The 18,672-nt window shown below is 42.6% G+C and overlaps 1 protein-coding gene across 1 annotated transcript in view; it reads left to right on the top strand.

Moving 5' to 3' along the window:
• The first annotated feature begins 15,426 nt into the window (after nucleotides 1-15,426).
• The window catches only part of lrp1bb (low density lipoprotein receptor-related protein 1Bb), a 512,409-nt gene continuing 509,163 nt past the window's right edge, over nucleotides 15,427-18,672 (top strand). The window contains exon 1 of the mRNA XM_072445180.1: nucleotides 15,427-15,711. Within this exon, the coding sequence (XP_072301281.1) occupies nucleotides 15,621-15,711 (91 nt within the window). The 5' untranslated portion in view covers nucleotides 15,427-15,620. The remainder of the gene's footprint in view (nucleotides 15,712-18,672) is intronic.

Genomic DNA, 18,672 nt, shown 5'->3' with positions numbered 1-18,672 from the left:
AGAAAGTTCCGATTTATGCCAAATTTCAACCCGGATTGGTTTGATTCCCAAACTGAACCTTTATTATCACTCCCTTGCTTTTATCTCATTCCTTTTAGACACATTTTATCTCAACTATAGCTTCCTTTTAGACCATTAAAACTGTCTAAAAGCCTAACATTCCCTGCCCTTGGTTTGAAAAGTTTTGCATCGCTTTTATCACCACCTTTAAAATGTTTGCACACATTGTTTTTCATTTTCGCAATAAACACGCGCTTCTGCTGCCGTGGAGACGACGCTATTTTCTGCATGAACTGAATTGGAGTCAGTCAGGTCCCGACATCGAATCACTGCGTCCCTCGCTCCGGGCTCTTGTGTTGCATGTGGCCGTATACACACTGTTAAGTTCAGGCTCGGGTTATTTTTAGATCTAAGTGAAATGGATATTTTTCAATCTCTAACCGCTTCACACTCTATCTGCATCCAGCCGTGTCGTGTGAGGCAAACTGAATGTGGATTGCCGCCGGGAACCAATCTACACAGAACATAAGTTATGCTTTGCAACCCATCAGACGCGAAGAAACGGATCGAGGCGAGCTCTTTTTAATATTTAGGGAATGTTCTCAGCGTGTGGTTACTCTGAGATGTGTGTCATCGGCCTGACCTGGCATGGCCCTGTGAAGGATATAGATGCAATATCCAAGGTGTGAGATATAATTATGCTTGAAGAGTGGAGTTGTTTGTTTAATTTCACCAGCCCACTGCAGCGGCTATTTCCTTTAGCCTTTGGAATCATCGTAAGTATCACCAGCTAATCCTCTCATCCGCACATGAATTACCACTTCATTTGTCATCTTTGTCGATATAATGTACACGAGTTGTATAAATATTGCGTGGGTCACATGGAGGGTCAGTCTTGAATAGCGGCAATTGTGTGCGGTCAGTGTCACTACGGGGCAACTTGACCTGGAAGTTTTTGGATTTACTGGAATCAATTTGGGGGAAACTGGTCCTGGCACTGAAGCCAGCACCTTCTTTCTGTGAGGTGAGAGTCTTAACCACTCTGCAACCATAATGTGTGATTATGTGACCTGAGAATGTTAAAACCTCTCTAACTTGCATTTATTACATTTAAAGCAGCTTTCGTTGTTTATGTTTTTTCATGGCCTAGCACCAAAGTACATCTCGGACATGTTAGTGCCATATGAACCATCGCAGACTCTGAGGACCTCAGGGACCGGCCTCCTGCTGGTGCCAGAGTCAGGACTAAACATGGACCGGCCTCCTGCTGGTGCCAGAGTCAGGACTAAACATGGACCGGCCTCCTGCTGGTGCCAGAGTCAGGACTAAACATGGACCGGCCTCCTGCTGGTGCCAGAGTCAGGACTAAACATGGACCGGCCTCCTGCTGGTGCCAGAGTCAGGACTAAACATGGACCGGCCTCCTGCTGGTGCCAGAGTCAGGACTAAACATGGACCCGCCTCCTGCTGGTGCCAGAGTCAGGACTAAACATGGACCCGCCTCCTGCTGGTGCCAGAGTCAGGACTAAACATGGACCGGCCTCCTGCTGGTGCCAGAGTCAGGACTAAACATGGACCGGCCTCCTGCTGGTGCCCAGAGTCAGGACTAAACATGGACCTGCCTCCTGCTGCTGCCAGAGTCAGGACTAAACATGGACCGGCCTCCTGCTAGTGCCAGAGTCAGGACTAAACATGGACCGGCCTCCTGCTGGTGCCAGAGTCAGGACTAAACATGGACCGGCCTCCTGCTGGTGCCAGAGTCAGGACTAAACATGGACCGGCCTCCTGTTGGTGCCAGAGTCAGGACTAAACATGGACCTGCCTCCTGCTGGTACCTAGTCAGGACTAAACATGGACCGGCCTCCTGCTGGTGCCAGAGTCAGGACTAAACATGGGGAATCTGTGTATCAGTTTTATGCAGCTAAACTCTGGAACAGTCTTCCTGAAGATGTGAGACTTCTACTCTGACAATGTTCTAAGCTAAAAACTGTTTTTTTTTTAACTGTGCATATGACAGACATTATTTTATTTGTACTCTCTTTTATGTCTTTATGTCTGCTTTTCTAGTGATGGCCGTATTGAAACAGGCGTTTTGACACAGTTCCGAGCCCCAATGCTCATGCACTATGAAACACTGTTCTGAAACGTGATTCAAAGCGATGATCACATTACCAATGGTTCATGAACCTCTGTTGTTTTACAGTTGTGTGTGGGATTTAAACGGACCACAGAACAGCGAGTTTGTCTCAAGCCTAAAAAAGGTGTTCACTCGTCGGACCCATGTTGAGGGTTTGTAAAAAGCAAGATAAGTTATATTTTCATGATAGTCACATCCTCAATGGTTTGTGCAACATTCACACACTGACGCTCAGATACTGTCACATCGATGCAGCGGCAGCACTCTGTTCTTGCAGACATGAGTTTCTGAGTTCAAGGTCTGTATTTGTGAGTCAAGAACTGCCCTGTCCTTCTTGGATTTGGCTGCTTTTCCAAAGTAAGACAATAAAAGCACAAATAAAAACATAATAGATAGAGTGTGTCCCTCCACATTTCCTCAATAGAAATAGAGATATTTCAAATAGAAAGGTTTTTATATTTTATATCATATTATTCTAGCAACACAGTTGCAACCACTGTGGATGTGGTAGTACTAAAACATACCACTAGGGGTCGCTTTGGAGAAGTATTTCAAACTGTGTTTGAAGCCTCGAACCATTCGGTTCAAATGCTTTGCTGTTTCATGAGGCTTCACTTTGCCCACTTTTCTTGTTGTGTGAAGCACAACTTGCCTTATCTCACCTATATACCCCCTAGCCCCTCCTATATACCCCCTAGCCCCTCCTATATACCCCCTAGCCCCTCCTATACACCCCCTAGCCCCTCCTATATACCCCCTAGCCCCTCCTATATACCCCCTAGCCCCTCCCCTGAGTCTTTTCTGATTCTGATTTTCTGACCTTCAACTTAAAATGAAATTCAAATAGCCCTCCATACAGCTCGAACGTGTATTACAGGGTAACAATCATAAATCCCAAAAATGCTCATTCATTGAAATGGTCCGGTCCTTCGGTCACATGACCTGGATGAGCGATATTTATGGGTGGACCGGGTGGAGCCTTGGGTTGAGCCTCGGGTTGAGCTTCAGGTTGAGCCTCGGGTTGAGCCTCGGGTTGAGCCTCGGGTTGAGCCTCAGGTTGAGCCTCAGGTTGAGCCTCAGGTTGAGCCTCAGGTTGGCCCACGGAAACAGAGGAGACACCACAGCCGCAGGTAAGTGCGGTGCGTAGGTGTGGAGTTCGCCCCCTCTAACGCTCCACCGCGGGGACTCAGAGTCCAGAGGGGAAAGCTAATCGAGAGTCAACTCCACAGAAACAAAGGGAGTGCACTGTGACCCCATGCTCGCTCCGGCCCACCAGAGACCAAACTTTCACAATAATCGGATGAACATGCTGGGAAGGCACGCCGTGCTGAAGAGGGGAATGACAGGATTGTTGCATATGTGCAAGACTTTGCACATATGTGGTTGTTTCCATCTGTGCTTTGTGGATTCACTTCCCAGCCTCATGGATTGCTGCTGGCCCTTGGGTGCCCTAAGCAGAAATTCTCAGTGGTGCCTCAAACCCACTTTGAATGTGTAAAAAGTATGTACGGGTTTGATGTCTGTAACACAACCTTAAAGGTTGAATGTACAATTTTTTGGGCATAAATCTAAGTCTTATTTCCTCGTGGCATGGACGGCCGATTAGTCCTGCCGCGTATCAATCATAAAACGCACCTATCACTCACCTGCAGCCGCGTGCGGCTCATCCCACATTTCCGCGTGTCTAAGCGCATTGATCTATCATAATATAGTTCCCTCAGTGTACGGGTGTGATAAAATGTAAATATATGATTATATTTCTGTGATGTATTTTATCTGCATAATAGTGATATATTATCTGCATCATTAGGCATGTGTGACAAACTGCAGTTGTGAAGGTGTCGTAAAGATGGGCCAAGAGGAATGTTTACTCTAGGGAGGGATGTAATACCCCAGGGGGGGAGTTGCACCCCCCCTTGCATGCTTTATCTATAAGGAAAATACCAGCTGTCGTAAAAGACAAGTGCCTTGATGTGAAGCTGACCAATGAGAAATGTGACCCGCCTATTCCATAATATCTAATAAAACCAACCTGCATGAGAAAAAACGTGGTGAGACCAGGAGGGTCACGCAGGCTGCTTATAACAGCCTGGCTGACGCAGCCCGGCGTTTTCTCCCATGCATGCCACACAAACGTCTGATGTTTCTGTGTCGTTTCATATTCTAAGTTGAATTGTTGTCTCTGTGTGTTAAGGAATAGCATTGGTGTATGTCTCATTCCCTGACAACGGGACAAAATGAAGACGGAGAAAGACAGTTCGAGCTGACTCAGAAGAAGACGAAATCTACGGGTGACGAGAGATGCGATGCGATCTTTCGCGCTAATAAACAGACGCACATGTGTGTTGTATCAGTCCACACGGGGGAGTGGCATGCGCACTTCCACCTGCGTTCTCAAATCGCCGAAAAATCGTCCAATGCGCCTTTAAGGTGACTATTTCTGAAGTTATTTCTTTTTATAAATTTAAATTTGTAAATATTGCCTAAATAACAATCCTAAGTGGGATCTGGGGGCTCTCAACCAAGAAGTTTTCAGCAAAAATCATTAGATTTTCTATATTTTGGTGCATTTTTGATTTTTGCAATATTATTAGCAACTCCTTACTCAGTTTATTATTATTATTATTATGTCCCTGCTCCGCCCCTGCTCCAGCGTCGCCGGGCCCTTATCCTGTTCCTCTGCTACAGATTGAGGCTCTAGAAAACACTACAAGCTGCAAACTATTGACACTATATGCTGCGTTTATAAAAACATGATTTAGACATTTGTGAGATGAAGCACTTTGGCTTCGCGTGTGTTGCCGCGCCAGCTCCACGCATCACACGTCTGATTCATTCTCTTTCTCATGAGTTCTAATTGAATAAGAGGCCGGTTTTCATCCTCTAAAACAGTCTGGCTCCTTGCAGTTTGTAGAATACGTATGTTCCCAGCTGTGCCCTGATCTGTCTGTCTGTTCAAACTGTTTTAGTGTTTTATTTACTTATTTGGAGAGAAAGAGGAGCGACACGCTAGCGCTACTTAGTTTCGAATTGATTACAACTAAAGACAAATTATGCCAACTGTAGCCTCCCAGTTTAAATGCATAAGGAACAGAGCGGCGGCTGCACAAATATTCTGTAATTCCGTATATTTTGGTCAGGTTGGTGCCCCTCGGAGCACTTGTGTGTTAATGGAGGCAGCACTGTGTCTCATTTTGCACTGCAGCGGTAATAAAAAGCTACAAAAAATGAATAATAATAATATTTGTTTGGCTGGAAATAATTCACAATTCACCTTTGCACTGTATTTAATCAGTACAACTCCAGTTATTTTTCCTTTATTGTGCCGTAGCTTTTCTCCAGTGATATTACTTTAAAAGGATATTACTCCCCCGTCTGTAATAAGGTTCCACTACGTCTGATTCATGTCTGTGATTGCACATGGACACACATCTATTTTCAGACTACAAAGCGTCATGCTAAGCTCAGGGCGTTTCAGGTCCCCCCCCGAGGACCAGCAGAGACAGAGTTCATTCTTCAGTGGGAGTGGGCCCCTGCTGTGAGCGGAAAGGCTCTGAGAACAGTTGTGTCTGTAGTGACTCCTACAGCCTTCTGCGCCAACGGGAACTACAGCGCGAGATACGGCTCCAGAGACAGACACCAAATGTTTAAAGACACTGGCATCACACGGATTTAATGCATGTAATCGGCTTCATGTTTAGAAAAGTGTCACAATTTTCTGTTTCGTCATCATATAGTGTTTATTGATAAGAACGCATAACTGATTGGCAACTGATAAGTACATGTGCAGTATGTGGAAGGGCTTCTGGACAAAAAAGCAATGATAGTTCATAACCTTCTAAAAGATAACAATAATCAAGTACAACATTTTGTGTTTATTTGACTTGAATATTTTAATTGCAACATGCATTCAAATATTTTGAAAGGTATAAATCTGGACAAATAAAGGCGTTTCAACTCCCATTCAGGAGTGTTTTTTTTCTAAATGTTTAAAAAAGATAATTTCAACATTTTTAAAAATATCTTACACAAAACATAGAACAAGAACAGAGAACAAAAGACACAAAGAACGTACATAGCACAGGACGTACTGAATGCAGGACGGCGTCACGACACAGCAGAGTCATTTTCAATCAATACATTCTTCTTAAAACATCTTAAAACTTCAAACCACTTGTGTGATTAGCAATATTCAGCTAGATAAAATCATTTTGATACACTTTGGATTAGTGATGGGCAATACCAAGAATTTCGCGATATCAAACAGACACCAATGAGTTGTGCTGAAAAACACTGAAAATCCTTTAAAATGATCCTAAAAATGATTGTTACCTCGGCTATCAATGTTATCTCTCCACCCCAGTTTGAACCAATATACAAAGTAAATACACATGCAGAAAAGATAAAATATATACCAAATTTGATTAATTATAATAATTTCACAATGTTTTGCACAAGGAGCAATATTGATTTCAAATACCTGTCCGTATCGACACGTGGATATTTGGTATCACACTCCTTTGTATCATTGTGCATGCTCACTAATGCTCCTGCTCCGTGTCAGACTGTACAGGCATTTTCAGCTGAGATAAAGATAGAAAGCAACAAGTTAATTCCTAAACCATCTCAGCATTTCTCTATGACTGACGTTGTGGTCTCCTGTGTGCAGTGGGGGATGGGAAGGCCTCTCATTCATAGTGCAGCATTAGCACATATGCGGCTGCATCCCTAGATGGCAGTAGTAAGTTACACTTCAGTGCGGAGCGGCTCGCCATTTGTGTCTGAGCTTCAGCCTCCCCCGAGTGCCACAAACTGCGAGTTAGCACAAATCACAACAAAGAAATTCAACAAAAACTAAAAAGAAGACTCCTAAAAATGCGGACGATACCACTACGTTTAAAAATCCGCACTGGCGCCACGCTGTTCCCAACTTAAATTTGCAATGCGCACCCTTGAATGAATACAGATAATAGTTGTTTTTAAATTCCACACAAAGGCAATTAACTTTAAATTGGTTTGTAGAAATTGCTCTTCAAACAGCTTGGAGCCAACACAGAAAAACAACATCGGTGTCATTTGCTGCAGGTGGAAATCAGATATGGGATGCGCACTTGCTTGTACATACTATTTAAACTGTGCATTTTTGCAATTGGAAATGGTGGTGTGATGCCAGAGTGTTAAGCCTTTCAAAATAAGGGCTGACATTTTTGTGCAGCCGTTGAATTGGTGAATATAAATGTGTGAATTAATGTATAATCTTGATCTGGGTCAGTTGTTGTGTCAAAAAATTAAAGCGATAAACAGGCAAAACTCGCTTGCGATTGCGCTCTCAAATGCTATGCCCTTAAATAATTAAATAAAAAAATAACATTCACAAAACATTTCAATTTTGTGTTTGTAATATTTGGTTGCACTTAAAAGAAGGTTTGGGTAATATCAAATTCCAAGTCTGATTTATTAAAGTTTAAACTCGTCTATTTTCCTGAAATACTAAATAAATAACATATCCCAAAACCCTTCTGTAATATTTTCATCTAATATGATTGTTGTAGTTATTATCTAAACCTTCCTCTATGCAATTTTTCAGATGTTTTTTGTTCAGTTTTACACATATAATACCTTTAAATACCACAGTTTGTATATGAAAACATGACTTATTGAAAAAAATAGATTTCATTTATGTAGGTAAACAACACAAAGAAATTCAAATTAAAACCTCTATTCATTTATTTTTACTCTTCACCTACAGTGCCTGAAATAATCCAACTCAATACATGTAAAAGAATGTTAAATGCCAGTAAATCTTTGCCAACTTATCTTCTTAGTCGCCATTAAAGGCTCCACCCATCTTTGACCTCAACGAAAAAGGTCCAAACCCACATTAATATTACACACACTTGCAATACGCCGACAGTAGTTCTCCCAGTCTTGCATGTCACATCTCTGAAACGTGTCATTACATTGTCATACCCGTCAATCCATCAGCAGACAACACAAAAGACTCGGCTGCCACATTACCCACGATGGTGCGACGGAGGTGCAGTTAGCCGGGGGAAAACACACACACACACACAAAAAAACGAGAGAAAAATCCTGTAATTTGGGGCACGATGAGGAGCTGTGATTCACGCTGGAAATGGCCCGTTGTCCCACTGCTTGATTAACAAGGGCCGGGGCCCTGGGGAGCACATCAACACAGCGAGACCCCATCACCATTCACCTCCCGCCTGCAGCACTGTACCTGGAAACAGATTTGATGTCGTCTGCTTGGTGAAAACTGTAATTCAAATGCAATTTGGGGTCGTTTTTTAAAATTTAATTAGCTGTATTTAATGTGCTTTTTGGATGATTTAATGTACAATATGTGCTGTGCATTATGTGTTTTCAGCATCAGGACCTGGTGCGATACATAGAGAAAACAGACCGGAAATTATGGATTGTTTTTAAATTGATGAATCGTACGGCTTTGGATTTAGTAAAGTTTGCATGATAACTGTCCCCCAATGAGTTGGTGGTATTGTTATTGTGAATGTGAAGCGATTGGAACATCTATTGTCTATTTAGATGTGTCTTTGTGCCTGAACAACATGAATTTCCCTGTAAAAAGACAATAAACGCTCATCTAAATCAACATTTTCTGTTTTATCATTATTTAGAGAGGCTTTTGATTCATTTTAGCTTACTTAGTAGTCAGTTTTGTAGTAGTTTCAGCTTTTACTTTGTAGCACTGAGTTATAAGTTATGAAAGAAATACAATTTGTTATGACTATTTTCTCACATTTTTGTCTAATTTCAAGATATAGCTAGAACATGTTTTGATTGTCTTCATTTGTGTTGCTAAAGGGAATCCATTGCAGGCTTCTGGGATCTTTTCAGAATGAATAATATAATAATCAATGTAATATAATGCTATGTATGTAATGTTTATTTACACAATAATTAAACTTCTATTTCGTATGACAGTGAGCAGTTGGGACGCTCTTATAGGTGTACAATGTAAGAAATGGTCCAGTGAGACATACATAACTTCAAAAAAGCTTTGTATTCCTTTGTATTTGTATTCATATTCCAAAGTGTCTGTCCAATGGTGATGGATATAAGAAAATGGCTGTACACTAGACGCACATTTTACTCCAGATGCCCGTCATAATGTAATGCAAAAAAATACATACAGATTCCTAAATGAAATGAAAAATTCCCATCGATGCTTGTCTCTGGACGCTGGAGAGACAGAAGCCATTGTTGCGTCACAGTCTTGTTTTTGTTACCTTGGGTTTTTTGAGTTTGAATTTCATGACCAGACAGCTGGGAAGACAAAACCACAGCGGCCGCATTATTGGGCTGATAATGAGGCAGCGGCTCTGATAGGGTCAAACCGAGTCAATCGCGGAGAATGTTTGGGAGGACGGTCATAGCGTCCCTGTGTTTGTGAAGGACCCAATCAGAGCGAGAAGGACGCCATCGAGAATGTGGGCTCCGCTGTGGAAAAGAGTTTACCGGGGGAAAATAAATGAACTCAAGACTGAATGAAGTACAAAGATTTCAGGACTTACGGAGTATTCACACACTTGCTAATGCACCACGGGACTAACTAAACCAGGACTAAACTCCAACCTAAACCTGGATTCGATCAGGACTGAACAAGGACTAGAATATTATTAAACCAAGTCTACATCAGGACTAAAATGTCTCAATTTAGGACCAAAATCAACAAGTGAGACCCTAAATTTGTCTCAAACTAGGCCCAGAACATGTGTGAACGCACCCTTACATTAAATAAACTAATCCAGCACTGGCAATTTGATAAAGACTAAACAATGTCGAGGAAATTCCAATACACAGAAATTCATGTTGGTCGACACAAAGACACACTTAAATAAGAGGTCTGATTCAGAATAGACACAGCTCGAGGGCTAAAGCAGGTTTGCACAAGCTCCAACCCAAGACTAAATAGCTCTAAAAAAGAATCTTCAGGGATCCATGTTTAGGTGAGAATGTGTATGTGTCTCCAACATGCAGGTTTAGATGCTGTTCTCTTTGTCAAAACAGTAAAATCGCAGGCTCCAAACTCCTTTTGTCAAGATCCCTCTGCAAAATCAAGATGGCTCGCTCGACCAACGAGAGGTTAATCGCATCCATTACTCCATCGCGACCAGGTTCGCCTCACAACGTCGATAATTGGTATTAACGACACCTCGCCCACACATCTGCGACCGCTCTGACTCGCCGGCGGCTCACTCTCTACAACAGGGTTTCACTTGGCCAGCATAACGTCCCTCCGCGGCTCTGCCTGACCCTCGGGCCCCGCGTGTAACCGCATGTCAGCGCCGGCGCCCTGACAGGTGTACCCTCGCCCCATCCCGTTTGTGTCAGGACCTTTTAGCTAGCGTGAGTGACAAGCCACGCACGAGTGGTCTATTAGGCGCTGCCCCCGAACCCTGTCCTTCTGTATTTTTTATTTTTTTTTGTGTTGCAGTTTCGTTGCCGCCAACTATACCGAACCCCCAACCTCCAGCTCTGCTCCCGATTCACCGCGACGCGTCAACAAACCCAAGCCAAGTTTGTCTGACCCGCTTGAGCCTCACTGCTATTGACAGCTGCCTTCCGTCTGTGTGCGGTGCATGCAGATTTTAAACAAAAGGGTCCCGGAATCAGAATGCCGCCCGGCGCTCGAGTAGAAGTCAATAAGTATTTGTAACCCCAGGCAAAGGTGAAATGAAACGGGGAGATAAACAGGAGACAGGGGACGACAGGGGACGACAGGGACGAGAGACAAATTAGCACGGCACAAGGTAAATGTACTGTCGTGAACGCAACAGCTTAATTAAAGTGGTTATTCTTAATTCTAAAAATACCTGTGTTACAATTTTTCAAATATCAAAGGGCCATGCATTGGATTCTTTACTCGCTCCTTCTTCGTGCTCATGGATAACTCTTGAGTGATGGAAATGTTGCTAGCGTTCTGTGCCAATGGCTTCCCCACACAGCCCTTATCAGATGACAAATGGTGCTTTGGCTTTTGGCTTTTACAGTACTTTACAATATGAATACTTTTGTGTCTGAAACCATGTACTGTCTGTGTCGTTTCTTTCTTCTAACAGCAGTTCTGGTATGACCCTGTTGGCAAATCTGTCCCAAAGAACTAACCTCAGCAAAAAAATGACCTGTAATCCTAAACATACTGTAATCCTAAACCTAAACCTTAACCAGATTGTGAAAAATATATAGCATTCTGTGTGATATTGTTTGTTATTTCACTCTTGCAACTGCATTTCATACTCCAGTGCAACTTCTATATGTTTTTTTCGTCTCTATAATGCATTTTTTGGTGCCACTTATACTCCGGTGCGACTTATAGACCAGAAAATACAGTACAAAGATGTCAGGACTTACGGAGCGGTCACACACTTGCAAATGCATCACATCAAAATCGGAACTAACTAAACCAGGACCAAACTCCAAACTTAACCTGGGTTAGATCAGGACTGAACAAGGACGAGAATATGATTAAACCAAGTCTACATCAGGACTAAAACGGTTCAATTTTGTGAACCTTAAAAACCTAAACCTTAACCAGATTGTGATGGTCGTGACTGAAAGGTGGATTAACCCATCAGAGAAACGCATGGTCTGTTTGTGTCAAAGCTAACATTGTGGCAGACAAGGTAAAAATGTAAAAATATGACATAAAGGCCCGAGAAAGAGCATGGATTTCTGCAGAATCAACAAAACACTAAACGCTTATGGGTAAAAAATAATTATACGTGAATATTTGAGAGGAGAAACGCGTGCTAAAAACTGTAGGACTGGCTGCTCGGGTAAAGTCAAAGCAGGGATGGAACCACCGATATTCGGGTTTGTTGACAATTATTAGCAAAGATTTTGGTTAATTTCATTAGAGTTTGTGATACAACAAGGCACAAGTTTAGCATGACACATCCACATTGAAATGCAAATGCCAAATGTCTCTGTTTGGTTCTGTTTGTCAAACTAAAAGAGATTTAAAGTAGAATAATGCAATCAGCTGCAGAGCCAGACTAAATAAATAGGTTTGGAATCTTTTGTTTCAAAAAGTCAACTAGCAGTTCTGAGAGGAAACTGCTCTCAGAACTGTATTTGGATATACTGCTGTATTTGGATAGAAGAAATGTTACTTTACAGAATTGTTAGCCAAGGAATTCAAAATTGTGCATGTTGGATGACGGTCTTTATACTATTTATTCAAATTTTTCCCTGTAATGGACTTTTTTGGCACATTTGTCATTCTAGAAATATCTGAATACCTAAAAACATAATGACCACCACAATGATGTTCAAAAAGTACTGCATGTTCCTCCCGGGGATACAAAAACGTCCCTGAAAAATGGAGGCAGTTGTTGGGTTTTTTTTGCGATGTCGAGGAAAAAAAACAGTGGCACTTGCAGCAAAATGTGGAAACATCGAATGAAACGTCCTTGAAGACTTTCTCATTCTTGGTGACAATTTAATAATGAAACGCGACAGATTGTTCTGCATGAAATACCAGCGTTTTGCAAAGCCTGTCTTCAATACGTCACAATGTCGACTTAAATAATGTTTTGCTCAATGAATTCGTAACAAGCAACGTCTCCCTGTGAACACAGAGTCGCAAATGGCACTAAGAAGGAAATGTACCTCAACTTTTGCCTTTTTTCAAATATTGGAATAGAGAATAGCTCTGGTGATGAGGTTGTGTTGAAATTGCTGAAACAAATAAATGGCTATATCAACCCAGATGAGAATAACAGTGTGAGAAAAGCATGTCTAATGGAGCAAACATTTCCAGATGATCAAGTGCATTTTGGATTTCTGAGCATTTTAGAGCTCCTCCATCATTAGAGTAAACAAGGTCTTTTACATTTGTAGGAATGGTAATGTTTTTATTGCTCTTAGTCTATTGAAGTCACTATTAAGAAGCAAATTCACATATTTAAAGAAATCTCATTCGAGGTTATTGCCCAAGGATGACATTGCAGTAAAAGAAACAAATACGTGTGTTGATTTAGAGCTTTTAGAGTTGCCATGGCAACGCCTAAACATCAAAAATTAACATGAAGTCACACTGCAACTCACTGTGAAAATAGTGTTAAATTAACTGTAAATAATGTCATTAACCACTCCATATTAGAGCTTCTTACATACTCGCTCCTACCACCAGAGGGGGCTAAAATAATCATACATTGCCATTCATTTTGGAGGCTTCATGAAACAGTAATGCCTTAGTGGTTTGACTGTGCTTTCCAGGAGCCATTAATTGCGATCAAATATTAACACGAATCATGAATAGATTTTAAAGCCATCTTCTATTTCCCAGTAGGCTCGCTGCAATGGGATTTACTAATGCCTCCCAAGACTCTGTTTGGCAAATGATCACAAGCTGCGTATTACACCAACCACCTCTGCCATGTGCGTCAATTTCCTCCAACAATGTGCTTTTCCCAGTGTTCATTTGTGCTTTGTTCCAGCTCTTTCGCATGATGCTACTCTGGTCTGCTCTTCTGAAGTCCTGCCCACACTCTTCTCAGCAGGAAGGACTACTGCGTTATATACCAACGCACTGTTATGGATACGCAGAACGTCTGTGCAAGGATGTACAGCTCGTTAAAATGTACGAGGTCTTTGCAGCGATAAATAGTGATGGATAAAAAAAGGTCAAGGAAAAAATGTAGATTTAACTGTTTACAAAAAAAAATCGGAACAGAATAGTGAGTCATAATATTAATCACAATATGTCAGAATTTGTTAAAGCTTGACATTGTTGTTTAGCTCATATGGTGCCACATAAAGCAATTGATACATAGAGTAAAAAATGTGAATGTGATTTGTGGGATGTCTTTTGATTTATGTCTGTTGTTCTCTCTCTGGTCTTGTTTTTTCCATTATTGTATTTGTTTTATGTTCAACGTTCTTTAAAAATAGATTAAAAAATAAACTTTGAGAATATCTTGTATTTATATTTAGATAAAGTACTAGTTTGCAGTACCATCTAACATGTGTGGCTCTATGCCCACTTCTACCCTTTATTTGAATTATAACTACTACTACTACTACTACTAATACTACTACAACTGCTGCCATGCACATAACTAACTCTATATGTTGTATGAATTGTTGTACTCCTCATACAGTAAATGCAACTTCACTACCTTAATTGTTATAATAATAATTGTATATTCTATAGCATTAAAATGCAACCAAATGGGTACATGTCAATTCAACTATAGCCTACAATATAAAGGCTGCACATAAGAAGCTATAATATCTAATTACAGATAGTTTAAATTTTTAATCTCGTCCATTCTATACATACATCAATTCCTGTGTTTAATAATAAGTCCATTGTCCATCTGACATCCACATCAAACTGCTTTTGGCCTATGCTGTATCTCTGCAGATTAAAAAAAGCAGGCATAATTCCTGTGAATACTTAATCTTTCATTATGGCCCTGTCAGTCAGATCACCCACTTGTCTTCATTATAGGGTTCTGAGAATAAAGAATGAACAAATGAGGGCAAAAGGTGCAGCCACAAGAAGATGCATTTAGAGCAGAGCTTTCAACTAAATTGACTCTTGCAGAAAGCATGGAATTATATATAAAGGAGCTTATAGTCGGTCGTATGGAGCTTTATTTCTCCTCCTTGTTATAATGGTACTCACTTTCCTTTCTGTTCACTCTGACAAACCTTCTAATTTGGACGTCATTTAATCACCACATCTCTGCAAAGCTCGTCCCCTTGAGCCTGATATTAGCCTGTACCTGGCTCAACGCTGACAGTTTGAGGTGTCCTTGGATTAGTCCACACCTCAGCACAGCCCCACGGTCACATTTACACACTTTGCCATTTCCCAAAGATTTACAGCGTGTAGTTCATCACGCGGGCTTTTGTCGCTCTCAACTTGTGTTCAGGAGGAGAATGCTGAAGGATGAGACTGCATTCTCATCGTTTCCTCTTCCCTCCTGGAGGCAGCGCGTGAACCCCGGGCTGACACCCACTCCCCTCCTGCGCCCGCGGAGCTCCGATCTGAGCACTTTGGAGCGAGCTGCGCCACCTTGACTGCGTTTAATCATTGAGGGAGAAGACAGGACGCATTCTTTCTGCCCGCGCGGCGCCTTCACTCCGCCTTCCCCTCTCTCCTCTCTCCTCTCTCCTCTCTCCTCTCTCCTCTCTCCTCTCTCCTCTCTCCTCTCTCCTCTCTCCTCCGCGCTCGCTCATCCTCCCCGCGCCACCGCCGTCTCTCTGCGCCCTGTCCGCCGCTCACATCACCGGGGTGCATGTGTCGTGCAGCGGCGCCAGCGCTGCACTCTTCCGCGCACCGGTACCGGCTGGACGTCACCGACCCACGACGCTCGGGAAGCGGCTCAAGAGTCCTGCCGGAGGTGGCGGAGCAGTGGGGAGACTGGACCGGGAGCCGGAGCGGGAGGAGACGCGTCGCGGCTGCCTACACAGCCCGCTCTCCGAAACCATGTCCGACTTTCTCCTGCTCGCCTTTTTAGCCCTTTTCTCGGGATTATTTCCGTGCGCTGAGCCCTCGACGGTGGACGAGGAGAAAGCAGGTAAGACAAGAACCCGCAGTCCGGTCAAACTTGGCAGCGGGAGCCGTGCTGCTGGTGCTGATGCTGGTGGTGCTGATGCTGCTGGAGGATTGTGCGTGTGCAGAACAGTTGCAGCTGGATGATGTGGAACTGTTCGTGTTTGGGATGCGCAGTTCATTAAGTGGACGCGGCGTCGTTCGTTTGAGCCAAGTGATGGAGCCACGCGGCCAGCATCCCCTTTTCATCCCCCGTGTTACGCGTCCACGAGCCCGTTATGTCCATGTGGAAGACACAGCCTCCAGAGTGTCACATCCACCACAACTTGCCCTGCGCAACACTCTCCGGCTCTGGGCATTTTCCAGGATCGTTCCGGTGCCCGCACTGATTTGCTCCGTGATTGAGCGTCTGCTGTGCGGGTTCTTTTTTTTTTTTTTTTTTGCGGTTGTGTGTGTGCGGGTTGTGTCGGTGCAGCAGGTGTATAAGTGCGCGGTCCCTGGAGCTGGAGGCTTGTCTCCTCGCCGTGGCAGCAGCGTCCTCACATCGGATGGAGAGGCGCAGAGTTGTGTTCGGTCACGGTGCGTCGGTGCGTCGGTGCTGCCGCCGGTGAGCGGGTCTGGAGGCGGCACATGGCGATGGGGTTTTACGCGTCTTCGTGTGGTTCTGCTCTGCTCAGGGTCGGACCAGACTCTGGAACCCCGAGGAGAGAAACATTTTGTGTTTATTGTGGTTTTATTTCATTCATTGGCTCTGTGTAGTTGATGGAAACGCACTGGTCTGAAGCTTTGTGGCTGATAGTTTCATTATAAGGCTTGGGAATCTAAAGAATGGCATGGCACTACTTTGATAAGAAGTATTTTATTATTGTATCAGTGGAGTGAAGTTTTACTATAAATTGACCTAACATTGAGCCATACAAATATTATGACCAGATTGTGTTGTCTACAATTATAGGGTAAATACAGTGGAAGGACTGGAAGTAGTAATTACCTTTTCTTTTCTTTTACATTAGCATTTTGTTTAAGGTTCAAAAATAACTGTATATATTCTATGAAACAACATAGAGTAACTTTTCCTCAATTGTCAATATACAGTACAGCACAAAACAGTGAAACTACATCAATCCCTCTATATTTGAACGCGTGGTATTGCGACTTATCTTATTCTCTGAAGGTCATCTGCTCAAGTTTATAAAAGAATTCTTATTTCATCGCAAATACTGACTCTTACGCTCGCGCTGAATGACAAAGTGTGTCATGTCGTGAATGCGTGAAAAAGTTCTACAAGGCACAGTATATACAGGCTATAAGCTCTTTCTAATGTGTCGCTTGTGAGAAGATCACTGCCTCCTGTTCTCTATTCCACACCAGCGTCGAGTCAGTTTGGTCCAAATGTCACCAAACGCCCGCCTCTCTTTTTGCTCGACTTCTCCTTGGCATTCTCGCTGGGGAAGAAAAAGTGGCTGTTTACGTCCCTGCGTGTGCATGAAATGAAAAGATAAATTTGTTTCCAGAAAAGTCCCTCAGGATGCCCCGCTTTGCTCCTGTGGGGGTAGAGTCACACCTGAATATACAGTACTTGAAGCTTGTCTGCACCTTTTATTAATGTTGCTAGGATCCAAGCGCGTGCAGTGGGTAGCAGTGTGGTGCTGGACCTTTTCTGGTGTTTCCAAGCAGCGATAGAATCGGACAATTTTGTTTTAATAGAGATGGACTGGTGTTAATTGGAGCAGTGGTCCCCAGCATTTTTGTCTTCTTCCTCCAAAGCTTTGTCTCACACTCTGATTACCTCTTAACTTAACATACATCTGCTTATTATTGTTGTATATTGTCATTTATTGTTGTTATATTTTCTTTTTTTTTTTATGAAATGTGGTCCAAATTGTGTCTAAAATGAGGTCAAATTGACTACAAATAATTATTTCTATTCAGATACTATTGAATTTCACCTTCTTTCTCACTTTGAAAATGATTTGAAGTACCTCTGGCAAGTATTTGCATACCCCTGGTTAGGGAAACACTGAGTTATAGTAGTTATTCGTAGTTATTTACTTCAAAGCCATGCTGTATTGAATTTGGTTTATTGGTTGTGGTTGCATCGACTACAGTGGTTCTCAACCTGTGATACGAGCACCATCGGGGGTACGCAGGAGTACTTTATTTAGATTTTTGACCTTTATATTACTTGTAGTATTAGTTCTACACTGGAGCTGGTTCATCTTTGATTTAAAACTGTCTTAATTAATTGGTTTTAAAAATTAATTTGCTCAGTTGCCTTTTAACCAATTGATGCTTTCCCCCCATTCTATTCTAGCTCTATTATATTCTCTTATTTATCAAGGATGTAACTCAAGTAGAGGCGGGATATATATTGAAAAATAGATACAATTATTTCAATTGTTTTGGAGATATGCCAAAGTAGAATAGCGAGCAATTCAAACCAACCTCAAAAAAGAGACAGAAACCGGTAATAGCTCATGTTTTGTCCGATACTTGAACCTAAACCAAGACAAATTCCAGATGCATTGCTAAAATACTGCCTGAATATTCTCGTTAAGATTATATTGCCCACCCCTACTTGCAATCTCACACGAATCCACCTCCACCGGCCGTGAACTGGGAACACGTCTAACTCGACCATTAGAAAACCATTGTCTCTTTGAAATGCCGGTAACTCGCCGTGTCCCCCCCGCTATCTCCGTATCTTTGTCCATCTAACATTGACCTGTCCCCGCCAACCTGCTGATCCGACAAAATGGGCTTATAGGAAGCCACGGCGATGCGATGCACGTTATAATCTACCATTTTAAATAACCTTGACCTTATGGCGGCAGATAAGCACCGCGTCGCCCCAAGGTTGTTAGAAACATATCGGGCTATTTAAAACGAGGGAGACACGGAGAGGTGCACGCGCCTAAGCAGAGGAGGCAGCCTTTAGGAGTTAATTAAGGGAGAGTTGAGATGGTATCGCTCCAGTGTACGGGCT

This window comes from Eucyclogobius newberryi, unplaced genomic scaffold (assembly GCF_026437365.1).
Source record: "Eucyclogobius newberryi isolate DKJ021-1_F unplaced genomic scaffold, fEucNew1.0.hap1 SCAF_14, whole genome shotgun sequence".
NCBI lineage: Eukaryota > Metazoa > Chordata > Actinopteri > Gobiiformes > Gobiidae > Eucyclogobius > Eucyclogobius newberryi.
The sequence above is the reverse complement of the archived record's forward strand: the minus strand, read 5'-3'. Positions and strand labels throughout refer to the sequence as shown.